The 16446-nt window shown below is 40.4% G+C and overlaps 2 protein-coding genes across 2 annotated transcripts in view; both read left to right on the top strand.

Annotated features, from left to right (window-relative positions):
* The first annotated feature begins 872 nt into the window (after positions 1-872).
* On the top strand, positions 873-15021 carry sgk3 (serum/glucocorticoid regulated kinase family member 3). The gene is made up of 17 exons (XM_083675047.1): positions 873-1081; positions 6795-7009; positions 7228-7311; positions 7761-7833; positions 8107-8182; positions 8632-8707; positions 9017-9066; positions 9294-9351; positions 9966-10049; positions 10161-10292; positions 11401-11513; positions 12296-12332; positions 12957-13043; positions 13375-13470; positions 13592-13747; positions 14322-14411; positions 14542-15021. Exons 2-17 carry the CDS (start codon positions 6932-6934, stop codon positions 14710-14712), a joined length of 1461 nt encoding a protein of 486 aa, XP_083531173.1. The 5' UTR covers positions 873-1081; positions 6795-6931; the 3' UTR covers positions 14713-15021.
* A 973-nt stretch (positions 15022-15994) lies between these two features.
* Positions 15995-16446, top strand: part of mcmdc2 (minichromosome maintenance domain containing 2) — a gene marked incomplete at its 5' end in the record, with an annotated part of 7709 nt that continues 7257 nt past the window's right edge. Inside the window, 2 exons of the mRNA XM_083675035.1 lie at positions 15995-16091; positions 16358-16446. The exon at positions 16358-16446 is cut by the window's right edge and continues 42 nt beyond it. Of these exons, the coding sequence (XP_083531161.1) occupies positions 15995-16091; positions 16358-16446 (186 nt within the window). The remainder of the gene's footprint in view (positions 16092-16357) is intronic.

The raw sequence follows: 16446 nt of genomic DNA, 5'->3' as shown, positions 1-16446 counted from the left end.
CGGAATTTTCCAGCTACATATGATTTGCATAATCCTTTTGATAATTTCATTGAAGAGGGAAGGGATTGATGGTGACATTGATGGTATGTTTTATAAGGTTTACCATGCAATGTACTTGAGAAAAGCAAAACACCTTACAGGCCAACTTTGCCCCACACATAGGAGGCCTAGTACAATACCAGTGAAAGCCACACTGTCAGACTAGACTTAACATGGAAAGAAGTGTGGCAGAGGGCACATTCTTTCAGGGTGATGAGTGGGCTCTGTCCCCTTGTGATGTATGTGAGTATTTGGCAGATGAGTCAATATTTCCTGAAGTATTTCCTTGGCAGTTGTCCATCCAGCCTCCTGGAACACGTTGATGATGCCATGATGCCCACCACACAAAGGCAGCAAAAACGTGTTCTTATGTCTTTATTGAGAGAGAGAGAGAGAGAGAGAGAGAGAGAGAGAGAGAGAGAATGGGTCTACCTACAGTATGTACGTGTGTTCTTGTGCACGTGTTGTGTGTGTGTGTGTGTGTGTGTGTGTGTGTGTGTGTGTGTGTGTGTGTGTGTGTGTGTGTGTGTGTGTGTGTGTGTGTGTGTGAATAGGCCCTTTGTGATATCTACAAGTTCAGTTCAAATAACCAAACATGCAAACAGATCTCAGAGCGCTTTTGACCTTTTTGACCTTGACGTGTACGGACTCGGACTGTACACCCCCATTGAATGGCAAATGGGAGTATAGTATCGTATAGTAGCTTAGTTGTGGCAATACTAACTTTCTACCACTAGAATGTGCTGTTTAACTACCTTCCATCTCAATGTTTTCATCCGTCTTGAAGTGTGTGGCGATCCCGTGACTAATTTCATTGGAACTTCCAGGACAAACGTCTTGATGTTTCCTGCTTTTGGCAGACTTGACAGAAGCTCGCGATGGGTGGTAGAAAGTACAGTCTGTGCCTTTGAACGGTTGAGGAGGTTTGCCATAGATAACCCATTTCAACCGGTGTTGATTCTCCGCTTTTATTTACAAATTCCTTTGCCTTCAGACCGACACGTCATTGGAGTTAGTTGGATGAAAAATCCGACAATATAAGGTAAGTTCACACTTGTTGAGTTTTGTCTACATGGTTTGCATGTCTACTCAATGTTCATAATTAACCCAGGTAGCAAATATTTTAGCCCTTATGCTCCAGCTTCAAGTTCAGAGCTGTTGAAAATGGAGAGATTACGTAATTTTTCTTCAACTAGAAGTGCCTGTGTTTGGTAACTGAAAACAAAACAAAAGTTCTTCAGTAAACTCGCTCACTCAAGTTTTCCAACTCGCAGTTCGTTTTCCAACAACACGTTTTAGAAAAGCCTCTCTTTCCTGTGTCTGTACATGACTGCATTTTTGTTCCAACTTCCTTTTCTCTCCAGCTTATTAGGGTTAGGCCAGTGTACATCTGGTGGTGCTTTTCTACCTTTAATTATACGTGAGTGGTCCATGTTGAGGCTTCAATTTTGTCATGGGATTGTACAGGATGTTTAGAAGGACTGTGACCACTTGTTTTTTGCAGGAATGTGCACACTGCATAGAAAGCCAAGCAACTGAGTTTGGTTCAGCAACTAAACTGTTGCCGTTTTAGGTTATGGCTAGGTATATATTTTCTTTGCTTGAGTAATGTTGATTTTGACCTTTCAAACCTGTCAAGAAAACCTTTCTTTTGCTACTAAATGTAACTATGTGAACGGTATGTGAATCTAACTTGGTGGAATAAAAGTAACCTACAGTAGCAGTCGTAGACTATAATGGTCAAGGACACATTCATGCATGATGCATTCAGCCAGTTACAATACACCAATGTCAATATAACTCGTTCTTTATGCTCTGTTTTCTACATGGCATTCAGTTTTAGTTCCTTAAACTCTTTTGATAAATATTTCCCTTGTATCTGAGATACCGCAGAGAGGGCCAGTGTGTAGTACTCTGTTCGTTAGCTGGCTCTAGCCAGTGTTGTGTGTAAGCTGGAGGTCTGAGCCGTCTGGACTGCCGGGTTAAGCATTAGTCCAGACTGATTCCAGCCTCACACTTCCTCTGTAACACTTCCTTTTTTTTAGAATGAAATCTGTCACCTTCAACCTCAGTGGAGGCAGTTTTCAGATGTGTGTTAACTCATTGAGAGAATGGAGTAGGCCTATAGCAGTAACACCTCAGAGTGATCAGGCTACCTATTATTGGCGATACACTATCCCACACTATTGAGGGTATTACACAGTGAAGTTATGCCCAATCCTCTCCGTTGTCATAATTTCACACCATGGTTGTATACCAACAGAGGGCCCTGGGGTGTCCCCAGTGTGTGGCAATTCATCTGAGTGAGGCATGCCTGGTTGCGCTTTCACTTCTGTTTATCATCAGTTTCCTGACCCAACTCCAGAGACTCTAACAGACAAGATGCAGACTGCAGAGCGCTCATAGAAATTCTGCCGTTGAAATTGTTCAACATCCTCAGAGGATGTCTATAGGCAAGGATGTGTGTTTGAACAACCCAGGAAGAGGGCTATTTTTGGTCCTGCATAGTAGCATATTTGTGCCTGTCAGCACATGTTAATTCAAGCCCTGATGTTGTACACTTGGAAGATCTTGTGATCAGCAATGTATGCTCTAGTGTGTGCCTGTTTGATGTGGCTCTTTATAATGTAGACCTATCCGTTTACCTCAACTGAATTTAATCTGCACGCTCCTCTCGTGATTATTAATGAGCGTTAGGGCAGTTTAAAAGAACCCATGAGGACCAAATTGTGAAATTCATCAGAGCATATCAAATTGGGTGTCAAATGAAAGCTAAGGGTCTATATTGTGTGGAAAAGTGAGAAATACATTTCCATCATAAGAATAAGGATAAGCATGGAAGTAAGAAAAAGTGTGTTAGAAAACATCAACCCTGTACCAGAAAAAGTCTTCAAAGGTAAACATCAAACCTCCATTTATGTTCAAGTATAGACACCGGTCAACTAATATCAACACTTAGATTTAGTTTTTAGGAAATGGTTTGGCTTCTGTAAGTTTAAGAATCATTGCCCAGTCTCCGGGGCATTCTGTATTCAAAAGCCCACATAAATGTGGGATATTTTCAAATTTCTCTGCCTCATGAGGAGCGAGGATAATGAAAGTTAACAAAAGTAAGAAGTATAGGTAGACATAATAATGTATAGGTAGACATTTCTACTGAAATCGATTTAGTTTATGAATTAATAAGTTATTAAAACGGGTCATTCTGTTACCAAGTCACACATACTGTATGTAGCGCAGGTAACTTCCACTGAGAATGATGACAAGCATGTTTCACACTTTTTGTGCACTGACACATATGGTGTGGTGTGACTAAGACCGATTCTTACAATCCTTCCCACTCTAGTTGCAGACAATAAAGAACGTTTTCATTTTGCAGAGATTGCTGGGGCAAACTAGGAGCAGATTGGGTGTCTCTGTGTGTGTCTGGACATGACAGGCCTACTTGTATTTTATTTTTCTAAATCTTTTTTTGTTGCCAAAAGTGTCGGCTATTATATTACAGTATAATGAAGAAAAAGACACTGTAAAGCACAAATGATTTAAATCACATTAAATAAAGAGTTTCAAAGGCAGATTTATGTTTCTTGTGATTTTTATTTTATTTGATCAATTTCCCTTTTTCATGTTATATATAAATTGATAAAAGAATACACTATTACCTTAATGAGTGTCTATTGTATATTTATACCTTTGTGACCCTATTTTGGCTATGTCATCATGTAAAGACATTCAAATCCAGAAATTAGGAATTACTGTAGGGGACCTGTTCTGTTACCATCATTCTGTTACCGGATGTAAATCTACTTCACTTACTGTAGCTCAACAACCAAAAGAGATATTTTCTAACTCAAGGTATCATATGATGGCTAACACCCCACCCTTTCTGCAGACGTATTTGAATCTAATTTGGAGCAGATATTTAACAGAGTTTCGGGGAAACTTGGTTACATAAACCACTTTTTATTTTTGAAAAAAAAATTTTTTATACATTTTCAGTTGGAATTGTTAGAGTTGTATGGTTTGTTAAACTTTGCTGTCAAGGGTTTTTGTTTGGCATACATTTGAAAGTGAAAAAAACCCTTTACTTGAATCTTGTGATTTTGGTTTGTGGTTGTGGTTTGTTCAGGATTTTATGTTAGCATTCCAAATGAAGGAGTAGGCCTACATGTAGGCCTAGGCTGTGGTATAGCTCACTGGAATGTTAAAAAGCAGGTTCTGGCTTGTGATCATCATCATTGTGATCATTTAATCATACTTGAATGAATGAGACAACCACAGGTGACAGAGAATGTTTTTAATATGTTTATGTACAGTGCCTTTGGAAAGTATTCAGACTTTTTCCACATGTTGTTGTGTTATATACTCAATTTAAAATTGATTAAATTAAACATTTTTTGACATTTCAGTAAATTTATTAAAATTGAAATACAGAAATACCTTATGTCCATAAGTATTCAGAACCTTTGCTATGACACTCTTAAAATTAGCTAAAATGCAAAAATGTCATCAACAAATCACTCTAATTAAGTCCATCTTAATGCAAATAGTTCATGTCATTTTGGAATTAATATCTTTGTTTTTATAGGGTCTCTGATTTGCATAGGAATCAATTACACACTGTGTGGAATAGGATGTCACTACCAACTCAGCAAATTTCATAATTTTCCTCTTGATCCTGACAAACTTACCCATAACTTGATGCAGCTACCACTATTCTTCACATGAGAGATGGTGCGGAAACTGCATTGGATCTACTGGATTTCCACCAAACTTAATGCTTTGTAGTAAAACCAAATACATTTCCAGTCACTGTTTTCGCTGTGTCACTTGAATTCATTGTTGCAAACACAATTGTGGATATGAGAGATTATTTTCAATTAACGGTCACTTGGTTATGTAGAGTGACTGAGATGATGTCCCATCGACTGTGCTTTTTCCTCTCCACCAATCAACTTTGTAGATTTTTGTAAGTCTCCCCAGGCCTCAGGGTTGCATTCCTGAGCAGTTTTGTTCCTCTCCATTTGCTCAGTTTGTAATGACAACCTGATCCACAGTGTGTAATTGTTTCCTATGCAAATTAGAGACCCTATAAAAACAAAGATATTAATTCAAAAATGGCATGAACTGTTATCCTTGCATTAAGATGGACTCAATTCAACTTATTGAGTGATTTGTTGATGGCAAAAAGGGTCTCAATACTTATGTACATGAGGTATTTCAATTTTAATAAATTTACTGGAATTTCTAAAAACCTGTTTTCACTATGTCATTCTGGGGTATTGTTGGATTGATGGCAAATTCTTTTAATTTAATCCATTTTAAATTGAGTCTATAACACAACAAAATGTGGAAAAAGTGAAGGGGTCTGAATACTTTCCGTAGGTACTGTGTGTGTGTGTGTGTGTGTGTGTGTGTGTGTGTGTGTGTGTGTGTGTGTGTGTGTGTATATATATATAAAATCTATTTTCCAGACAGGCCAATGGCCTCTGCTCTTCTCTGTTCTGTTAGGGGGGGACGTTTCCAACTGAAGGTCCCTCAGATTGCACTTGTGCATTTTAAGAAGGTCTCTCTCTTGATGTTTCCTTAGTACTACGTGAGCTGAATGAGATCTCACAGTCAGTCACGACATTTCAACTATGGTCTGAGAGGAGAGGAGCATGTCAGAGACAACAGCGCTGAGCAAAAACCACTTAACATGCTAGCTGACCTCACTGTCAAACAAAGGACGAGTCACGACACCAGACAAAGAGCTTTGTCTTAACAGGAAAACAGACATGACATAACCAGTGGATAAATGTCAGATGTGTGCCTAAACAAAATGTGATTTACTTGAACTTAATGAATACATTTTATCAATACAATTTTATGGGATGTCCTCATAGGCTACTAAGTACAGAGTAAACACTATTTAAGGAGACTCTCCCGTTCTGACTGGTCTCAGTGGCGGCTTCCTCAGGTCCCCACCTAGGCTGCGTGCCGCAAAACTTCAAAGATCTGCAGAAGGTTATCTAAAAATACCCCCGCACACTGTTAGCAGCCAGGGAGAATGTCACAGACGCAGTGTGTGAGCGTGTGTGTGTGTGTGTATGTGTGGGGTGAGCAAGAGTGTGTGAGCTGCATGCGAGAGGAGTAGGAGGGGGAGGCTGCACAGCTCTGGGTCCTGTCCCTCCTGGGGGAAGAAATGGAGAGAGGGTGGTTAACTCAGGAGACAGCACAGGGGGATGACTACAGTTTGGAGAGTGGGAGATATGAGAAGGGGAAGAGATAAGAGGGGTTGAGGTAAGGTGTTATCTGACTGAGAAGTAGGTGGTGGAGTGAAAGTTGAGGAGAGAGGTAATTCAAGGCAAGGAGAGGGAGAGGGGTTAACAAAAAACAACGTTGGCTAACACCTGGCTGCCCAGGAAGAGGGAGTCTTGCTGTGTGGTTGTTGATGTTGCAGCTCATTGACCCCAGTGTGGGCTCTCCACAGTCACGCTAAAACCTCTCACCCATAAACTCTAACTGGGTGGGGAGCTGCAAAGGTGGCTACGGCTGGGATTTGATCTTATGGTTGACTAGTGCATTCCAGATGGAAATGTCACACAAACCAGCAGCAGACACACTGCCATTGATTAGACCGTATCCTTTCTATGCTACATTTCTACGGTATGGTACATTTATATGCTCCATTTTTATGCTGCTAGGCTAGGCTACACATCTGTTTACATACTCTCTGAGATGTTATAACTTTCCCTATCTCTCCCCCACAACAGTGACCCAGGATGGGGATGGGCCAGGTGTCCACGTGAACTCTATCGTGGACTCTTTGGGGGGCTGCTAAGGAACTTGACCATCTGACCCCAGTACGCTGTCATTGACCTTTCACCTTTGAACTCCAACGGGCTTCAGGATGGAGGAGCAGTCCAGCTGCCCCAATGTCAGCATTCCCTGCTACAATGAGCAGAGGGACAAGAAGAAACGATACACTGTGAGTATATACTATTGCCATGGTGACAGGCTATGAGTAATACTGTGGAGTACCATGCTGTGTGTCCTTCAATTAACTGAACAATCTCACAGCAGACATATCGGGTCAATGGTAGCTGTGTTATATCCATACTACACCATGTACTGTATGTATGAATACCATATCCCATATGTGTCCTCTATTCATCCAACTGAACTGTCTTCTTTGCATTTGACCAGGTTTACAAAGTGATGGTCAATGTTGGAAGACATGAATGGTTTGTCTTCAGGCGTTATGCAGAGTTTGATAAGCTCTACAACACAGTAAGTGGAAGCATTGTCATTCAGAGAATACAAGTTGTGGTTAAAACAGAACATATTATGATGGAAGTGTTTTCCCTTCATTCTTTCACTAGGAGAAGTCTGCTTTTCTTTTCTTTTCCTGCTAATGTTTTAGTCTGAGATCAGCTGACTTATAATGGGCTTATACTGTAACTATACAAACAGAGTTATTGTCTTATCTGATTGTTTTGTCTTTAAGGTCATAGAAGTTATTTTTGTCTAGTGGACGTGAAAGTCGAGTTGATCTGTTAGCAATGCCTTGGTTTATGACATCACGCTTGCTAGATCTCTTTCAGCTTCCTACTGTATGCCTATCTTTAGGCTTTATAAATAGTAAATTTGCATTTGTGCGTAGTTGTTGACATTTAGATCTAGCTATCCTTTATGTACTTACATCCTGTAAACTTATGCTATATTGTCTTTTGATGCAGTTAAAGAAACAGTTTCCTTCTTTGAACTTGAAAATCCCAGCTAAGAGAATATTTGGAGATAATTTTGACCCAGGTATGGTATTGACACACGTATCAACATCACAATTTCATCAGCATGTCATTTGGATCTTTGTACTGGTATGCAGTTACAGTAATATGTTTTATTGAAACAAATTAGATCAAGGAGATCTGACGGATTGGATTATGAATGATATGAAACCATAATGTTACTGCCTTCATCTCATTTTCTCACGTGCCTGAATATTGAATGTGCCCATGAGCTATAATCATTACTTTACTTTTGTGCTAGCCACTATTTGATGTACTATTTGATATCATTCTTTAGAGTTCATCAAACAAAGAAGAACAGGGCTACATGAATTCATTCAGAGAATCGTCTCGAATCCTCAGCTCAGCAACCAGTACGTATAATAGATTTTACTGTCAAGCTAATGAAGATATTGTATCAAATTACTATTGAATTAAATCAATGAACTGAGCTCAATGGTCTGGATCAAATTATTAAATGCATAGAATGTCTTTAGCTCTGCGTGATGCAAAAGAGTGGCCTCAGTGTCCAAAACCTCTACAGTATGTACCCCCTCCCCCAATTCAGTTACGGTACGGTCATTTACTCCCTCAGAAGAACAGTGTCGCACCAAAGTAGCACTCGTCCACCTGCAGTACACTATGCCTGTTTTGTCCTTCTTACATCTGTAACACCCTCCTGTTATGGCGGTGTCTCTTCCAGTGGTGTTTAAGATGGAGTCAGTGGTGTGTATGTGTGTGCGAGTGCGTGTGTGTGTGTGTGCGTACGTGACAGACCCCTAACATGTGACCACTGACCACTCTACCCCTCTCCAACACACAGGCCTGATGTTAGGGGCTTCCTGCAGATGGACAAATCCCAAAACTTCTCAGATGCCTCTGAGGACGAAGATGACAAGGTACAGTCTGATGTCTGCTTTTTAATAAGGAAGTGTGTCCAAAATGGTTCTCATTTGAAAGATGAATTGGTCTACCAAATAGGGGTCAAGTACTCTCTGTACACTCATTTACATTTTACAATAAGTACATTTGTCTAAGTAAGTGAATCAACTATACAACAGTCATCGTAAATAAAACCTTCCATAAGAACAAGTGCCATCGGCAGTCACAGTGCCAGAGAAAGGAAGAAAACCTTTTTTATTTTATTTTTTTACACTCCATGTACTGTATTTATACCTTAACCTTTACCTTTCCTCTCTGGTTTACAGAACAGCTCTACCTCCAGAAACATTAACCTGGGACCATCTGGAAATCCACAGTATGTTCCACATTCACACATGGAGGCATGCAAATTGTTGTGTTACCTTTGCAGTGCAAACTAGTGTTTTGGTTTTTGTGAATTCCTATTCTCTCAGTTTCCACATCAGGCCTATAATAGCCATTAGCCATGACAATGTACACAATGTTATTGTTATTGCTTATTGCTTTATTATAATATTGTAATAACTTCATTTCAGTTTCATATAAGATTTTGTTTGATTTCAGTGCAAAACCCACAGATTTTGACTTTCTCAAAGTTATCGGAAAGGGGAGTTTTGGAAAGGTATGTGATCTGTTGATACTCATACTGTTTCATTCAAATAAATAGAATAAATAAGATTTTTAGATAGGCCTGCTTATTGGATCTTTTTAACTAAAAAGGGAGGCACATATGCCATGCATCATACAGACATTTCTGATTGGTTGCTGGGTTGAACAACGTGTCACTGGATTGTATCATCAAAACCCGACTTGCGTTTATTCATGTCAAAATGCGCAAAACATACCACTAACAACGATAGTTACTCTATCATTACTAATATATATAGTTTAATATATAGTTTAATTTGCCTTGAAATGTTTACATAGTGGCACCACCAAGTTCACAGTGTGGCGCACCGCCACTCTTACTTTCTTTGGGGAGAACCCTGGGTTGTGTACTTCAGTAGGTCACTCAAAACAGAATCCTTTTGAAACAATGACTTGTTTTAGTGTGGTCTACCATTGTGGTAAAGGATTTTGTTACTTCTGTATGTGTTACTTCTGTATGTTACAGTAAATGGCCTTTCCATTTGGGAAGTGAAAGTCTCGGTTCTGGAATGTCAGGGCGCCATTGTTTGTAGGGGATTGTTACCGCTATGGATAGTGAGCTCACCATGCTTTCTCTCCCACGCGAAGGTCCTCCTTGCGAAACGGAAACTGGATGGGAAGTATTACGCCATCAAGGTCCTGCAGAAGAGGGTCATCCTCAACAGGAGAGAGGTAATTCTGTCTGAAGTGTTGTTGGTCTTCAAATGTTTTTGACCCCATCTGTTTCAGGGGAATGAATTGTTTATGCTTGCCACACTAAAGCATTCCTCCTACTTTTACCAGCAAAAACACATCATGGCGGAGCGCAATGTGCTTTTGAAGAACGTGAAACACCCATTTCTGGTTGGATTGCACTACTCCTTCCAGACAACAGACAAGTTGTACTTTGTCTTGGATTTCATCAATGGGGGAGAAGTGAGTAGTTTCACTCACTTCTATAATAATAAGAATAATAAGGACTCACACTGTGTTGAGTCATTACATCAAGGGAAACCCAGAATAGCATAACACAGGAAGCTGCTGTAAACTCGGATGTGACTGCTGACCTGCTGAGGGACAGACACAGACTAGGCCTAGCTGTGGACTCAAATGCATGTGAAGTGGAGATTGCCGTGTGTGTGTGCATGCGGGGAGGGGGGGAAGGGGGCTGTTGGATCAATGAGTTTATAAAAAGCACCTTAGATCAGTTCTTGAGAGCAACCTGATCCTCCTCACCAAAACACCAGCATTGCTCTAGCAGAAGTCATGTCTGTCTTCAGCTCCTATTGAGAAAGGCAGGTCAAGTGTGACCGTACAGACCCCAGGTCATCTCTGACTCAAACCTCTCTATAAAGCTGTGGATATTTGTTGCCCGTCATTGCTCATTAAGCTAGCATTTGAACGGCTGTTTTTAACTGGTAACAAGTAGACTGCACTTTGTTGTGATGCGGTATGGTGGAAGCAAAGTTGTTTAAGTCTTTCCAGTAAAAGGAACTGTGCAGTTGGTTGGAGCTGAATTTCCACATAACAATAAATACATCCTGACCACATGTGCAGCTTAAGCCAATGTAACTATAAAAAAAGATTTATTAGCATTTTTATATATACCATTCAGGGACTGGCAGAAAGACAGCCCAAACCCAAAGTGATTCAGACAGGATATTGGAGGTCTGTAGTGTTTCTCTAACCTTGGCCAGTCGTCTGACAATAGTAAAATGATATAGATATCTAAAGAGATCTCTCTATGGATCTCCTCACAATGTGTTGAATCTGAGAAGGGACACGTGTAGCTTTTTCAGGGAGCTGTGGCTAATCTCTTAGCTCATGTCAGTGTTGATGCTAGCAGACTCCGTTTCTAGTTAATCCCTTCAACATGCTTGAGTAAATTATAATTGTGAAGTGGAATTTGCTGACAGGGTAGGAAGTGTGACCCACAGGTCTGTTTCGTGACTTACTACTGTACTGACAATATCACACCATGCCCTGGCTGTATCCGTGAGCGATGTCTGTCCTCTAACTCTTGGACTGTCTTCTATGATCGTAGCTTTTCTTCCATCTCCAAAAAGAGCGAACCTTTCCAGAACCCAGAGCCAAGTTCTACATCGCTGAAATGGCAAGTGCACTGGGATATCTGCATTCTCTCAACATTGTTTACAGGTGAGTGGTGGTGTGTTTCTGTCTGTTTGTGTGTGTGTGTGTGTGTGTGTGTGCACAGTATAGGGCTGTTGGATCAATGAGTCACCAATTGTGTGTGTGTGTGTGTGTGTGTGTGTGTGTGTGTGTGTGTGTGTGTGTGTGTGTGTGTGTGTGTGTGTGTGTGTGTGTGTGTGTGTGTGTGTGTGTGTGTCAGGTTGGCTCTGGTGTGCCACGTGGATGAATTTGTTGCGTAGAGAATGCAAGTTTACAGTACAGTAACTGGCACACATGGTGAATTCTGCATTAACCTTTCCCATGCGATCAATGCAACAGGCCTTTTTTCAATGAGCTGGAAAGTCCCACTAAAAAAAGCACCTTTTGTGACATTCCTAGAACTTTCAGAGCATTTAAGGAGTTTCTATATATAGCCCTCACATGTAGTAATTTTCATTAAGTCAAATGTAAGAGCACAGAGCAGTCATGCTTGCGCATGTATAATTGTAGATTAACTTAACATGTGAGTACAATTTTCTTCACAAGGGTGTGTCTCCATATTATCTCAAGCAAGCTCATTTCACTGTCTTCTTAGCTTGATTCAGAGTTCACTCCTGTCAAGTGTTAGTATGCATATTAATTTAAATGGAAATGGAAAAAAAGGTTTTAAAGTAGTTTAACCTCCTTATTTTGCGCATCACCACTTTCCTAAACATAGATTGTATTAGGTAGTAGATGGCACAATTGTATTATCCAATAAAAAGGGATTTAGGGTAATGAATGTTGATAAGATTTCTTATTTCTTCCAGGGATTTGAAGCCAGAAAATATCCTTCTCGACTTTGAAGTAAGTCCTTAATCATTCTAATTCAGTTTGCAGTGCATTAGAATGCACTATTTCATGAATGAACTAAAGTGTTTGTAAAGTTCTAAATATGGAGTCGCTTGGGGCTGGAATCAATAAAGCCTACATGCCAAAGTTCTCTTTTACTTTCTTTGTTTGTGTGCAATGTTTGTATCTTTGTATGTAAGAGCTGACATACAAAACCGGAAGCATTCCCTTACCTGGTATAATTACCCAAAACCATGTTCGTGATTTATTATACTTTAGATTTAATGGAAGTTAGTGAGTCATGCATGCACTACAGAATGTAAACAGCTGACCGGTTGTTAAGAAAACAAGCATGTGTAGTTACCGGTACAAGTGTAATCCTTTCCCAGCTATATCTTCCACAAATGGGAATGTAATTGTTTTAGTTTCACCAGAAGAGAATGTGTGTGATTGGATTATGTTTTACTCATGCATTTCCTGACCAGCCTTATTGAGAAAGTGAGGAAATTGTGAGTGGACTGAGGGGACTACTCTGGCCAACATTCCACAGCAACAATAGATTCTTCAGTTTCGGAGGATAATGAGCTGCTTGTGTGGCGCACACTGTCTAAAAATTTCTCTGTTTCACCTTTTTTAAAGGGGCATATAGTGTTGACGGACTTTGGATTGTGCAAGGAAGGCATATCGCAAGCTGAGACCACTTCCACATTCTGTGGGACACCTGAGGTAACATTGCATTAGTTTTATGTATGTTTTTGTTCACAAGCCTCACTTTCCAAAAATACTAATTATTGACCAAGGCAAGTCTGTGGCATGAAAATGGCTAAAGGTAATCATTTTACGGGCAAGTCTAAATTTGGGTGAGTCATGTTATCAGGGCCAGTGTATATTATTAACATGAGTCATGTTATCAGGGCCAGTGTATATTATTAACATGAGTCATGTTATCAGGGCCAGTGTATAAGGCAATGAATCACCACACCGTCTTCACCACTCACACTTCTGAATTCAAAAGGCCTATCATTGCTAAATGTATGTTTTACTTCTCATTCAACAGTACCTTGCTCCAGAGGTCCTGAGGAAGCAGCCTTATGACAACACAGTAGACTGGTGGTGTTTGGGCTCAGTGCTTTATGAAATGCTGTTTGGTTTGGTGAGTTTAGTAGAGAGTCTCTCTCCTCAACCATCATTGGTTTGGAACCATATAGATCTGATCATAATCAGGTACTTGTCCAGCCTTCTCAAAAGAATGTACCCTTTCTGTTATCTTACAGCCTCCGTTCTACAGCAGGGACACACATGAGATGTATGACAACATCCTCCACAAGCCCCTGATGCAACGTCCCGGTGGGTCCAGCACAGCCTGGTCCCTCCTCCAAGCTCTCCTGGAGAAGGATGGCACCCAGAGGCTGGGCTCCAGAGATGACTTTGTGAGTGACGTTTGTCAGTGTAGTGAATTTACTGAATTTATTATGTTACCAACCCAATACTTTTTTTTTTTTATAAAGATTTCAGTCATCCATACATAGTCATACATACATACAACCAAATACATATTGTCACAACTGTTACTTCTCAGTATTCGCTACTGTGTTATTATGATCACTACCATTCATTTAGATAGGCCTGCACAGCAACATGTCACCATGTGACACCCTCTGGTGGACAAACCATGTACTGTATGTGGCAGACAGTTTTGGTCCCACTGTGACAGGCACAAGCCTTTTCTCAATTGTTAGGAACACGACTCCTCTCCTGTCCTCCACTCGCTTCATCCTCAAAAAGCATTGGAGGAGAATATGTAAGGAGAGGAACCTTGATCTTCTCCTCCAATGCATTTTCAGTCAGACATGAGTGGAGGACGGAGGAGAGGACGCAAAGAATCGTGTTCCCTAACAATTGAGAAAGGGCTACAGTAGATGGCTTTTGAGTTGGACCAAAAAAATCGAAATGAAATAAAACATGAACATACAAAGATATGATGTTTTCTTTTCCTTTTTTCAGAATGAGATCAAAGGACACAACTTCTTTTCCTCCATCAACTGGGACGACCTTGAACAGAGGAAAATTCCACCTCCATTCACTCCTAATGTGGTAATAATAATAATAATAATAATAAAACTTTGAAGCCTTGAGTCACACAGAGCTAAGCTTCATCACACTGTACTCGCACTAACTAATGACCACAGGCATGAAATCAACTGTCTTTTTTCCTGTCTTGCAGAATTCTCCGTATGACATTGCAAACTTTGATCCAGAATTTACAGACGAGACTGTTCCGAACTCGGTGTGCTTCTCTGCTGAACATTCCATAGTCAATGCTAGTGTGATGGAGGCTGACGATGCCTTCCTGGGATTCTCCTACGCCCCGCCCTCTGATGACTCCTTCCTATGAAAGCCCCTGCGCCTGCCCCTGCCCCTGGGTTCTGTTAAATTGCCTTAACCTGTCTTGATGGTTCTTTTGAAAAAGGGAAGAATTCATACTGTGGATGAACCCGTTTGAGAAGCCAAAGCAAACATTTGCGATCAGACAGCACTTGGAAAATGGTATTGGCAGCAAAGTCTGTGTCAAGAAACCTTTTTTTTACCTAATGATATTTATATAACAGATTATATTTTTAAGAAATGTTGACCATCTTTCTTGACGCATGTAATTGGTTGCTGGCTCATGTTGTTGATCCAGATTTAAGCCCAAAATTCATCCTTTGTTGGAAGAAAAAATCTTCCTCTTTGTCACAGTGCGGTCAAAACAGAAATGTCCAAGTTTTTTTTCAGGGGGTTGTGCTTAAAGTTTAACTTGAAATGCTGAAATGTATGATGTTTATTTGACATTTTGTTTCTGTTTCTCCCCCATCGGAACATGTTTTTTCTCAACAACATCACTGGATAGTGGTATCTAGAAAGAGCTATATTAATGGCAGAGCCATTGTCTTGATATGTAACTGATTAATGGGTCATTGTTTATGTTGGATAAATTTGTTGCTTAGTTGGGAATTGGGAATACTTGAGTCACTGAACAGAGCCGGGTTGTTGAGAGGTTATTTCTATTCATGTTTCCATTTTGATAAACATTATAGATTCTGTAATGGCTATATCGGTGACCTTTTTACTTAGCAAATAGATGTCATTTTCTATGTTGTTGGCTTGCCTGTCTGTATTGTAGTTTATGAGCTCTTAAACTTGCCTTAATTGACAGAATTGACAGAGGACAGAAATCGTCAACCTCAACCAGGGTCATTTTGTAATTCCATGATTGAGGGAAACCTAAACACCTCAACAAAGAATGCTTTGGCTCACCAATGTTTGAGATGTACTGTAGGCAATTAAAATACCAGTAATAATTCAATGAACTACGCGTGTGCTTTGAGTGGTACTTTACGTGTGTGTGTGTGTGTGTGTGTGTGTGTGTGTGTGTGTGTGTGTGTGTGTGTGTGTGTGTGTGTGTGTGTGTGTGTGTGTGTGTGTGTGTGTGTGTGTGTGTGTGTGTGTGTGTGTGTGTGTGTGTGTGTGTGTGCGCGCGCACTCGAACCTTACTACCCGTGTAGTGTTTGGCGCGCAGTTGTCACTGGCGCGTGGGTGTGCTTGGCACAGCGCGCACGTGGTAAATAACCACCTGCTTAGCTAGTTCGTTTACGTGCCGCTGCAAGTAGTTTTAGTAGACAGTCACAAAGTACAAAATGGAGAATGTTGTCTCATTAAAAGAGTCAGTTTTGTCTTACTTAGACAGAAGTGGAGGTCTTCTTCAGTTAGCTGAAGAATGTAAATCATTCAACGGTAAGCTTTAGGACGACATGAAAGTAGCTAGTCATCCTCTGGAGTAGGTAACCCTAGGCAACAGTGGGACTTCTCATCTGTTAGACGTAATGAGGGTATTGAAGTTCTCAGTGGATCTATCTATCTATCTATCTATCTATCTATCTATCTATATATCTATATATATATCTATATATAAATCAATTACCACACCAAGATATTTAACCTGGAATGTCTGCAGTTTCCTTCATGTTGCTCTTGTTAAGGTCCCTTTCTATTCTTTTCAGATCCCCAGCATAGTGAGGCACTCTACCGGTTTTGTATCAGTGTGAATCCCTCTGATCTGATAGAGCTGGACCCAAGATTGGGTGACTGT

Source organism: Argentina silus (assembly GCF_951799395.1).
Source record: "Argentina silus genome assembly, chromosome: 1".
NCBI classification, from domain to species: domain Eukaryota; kingdom Metazoa; phylum Chordata; class Actinopteri; order Argentiniformes; family Argentinidae; genus Argentina; species Argentina silus.
Note: the sequence above shows the minus strand (reverse complement) of the source record. Positions and strands in the feature narration are given on the sequence as shown.

Bases quoted from the DNA above. Each gene is read 5' to 3' on its own strand.
- sgk3 (XM_083675047.1), top strand. From the start codon at position 6,932: ATGGAGGAGCAGTCCAGCTGCCCCAATGTCAGCATTCCCTGCTACAAT. The intron at 10,050-10,160 runs GTAATTCTGTCT...TACTTTTACCAG, and splicing joins TCATCCTCAACAGGAGAGAG to CAAAAACACATCATGGCGGA. The intron at 13,748-14,321 runs GTGAGTGACGTT...TCCTTTTTTCAG, and splicing joins TGGGCTCCAGAGATGACTTT to AATGAGATCAAAGGACACAA.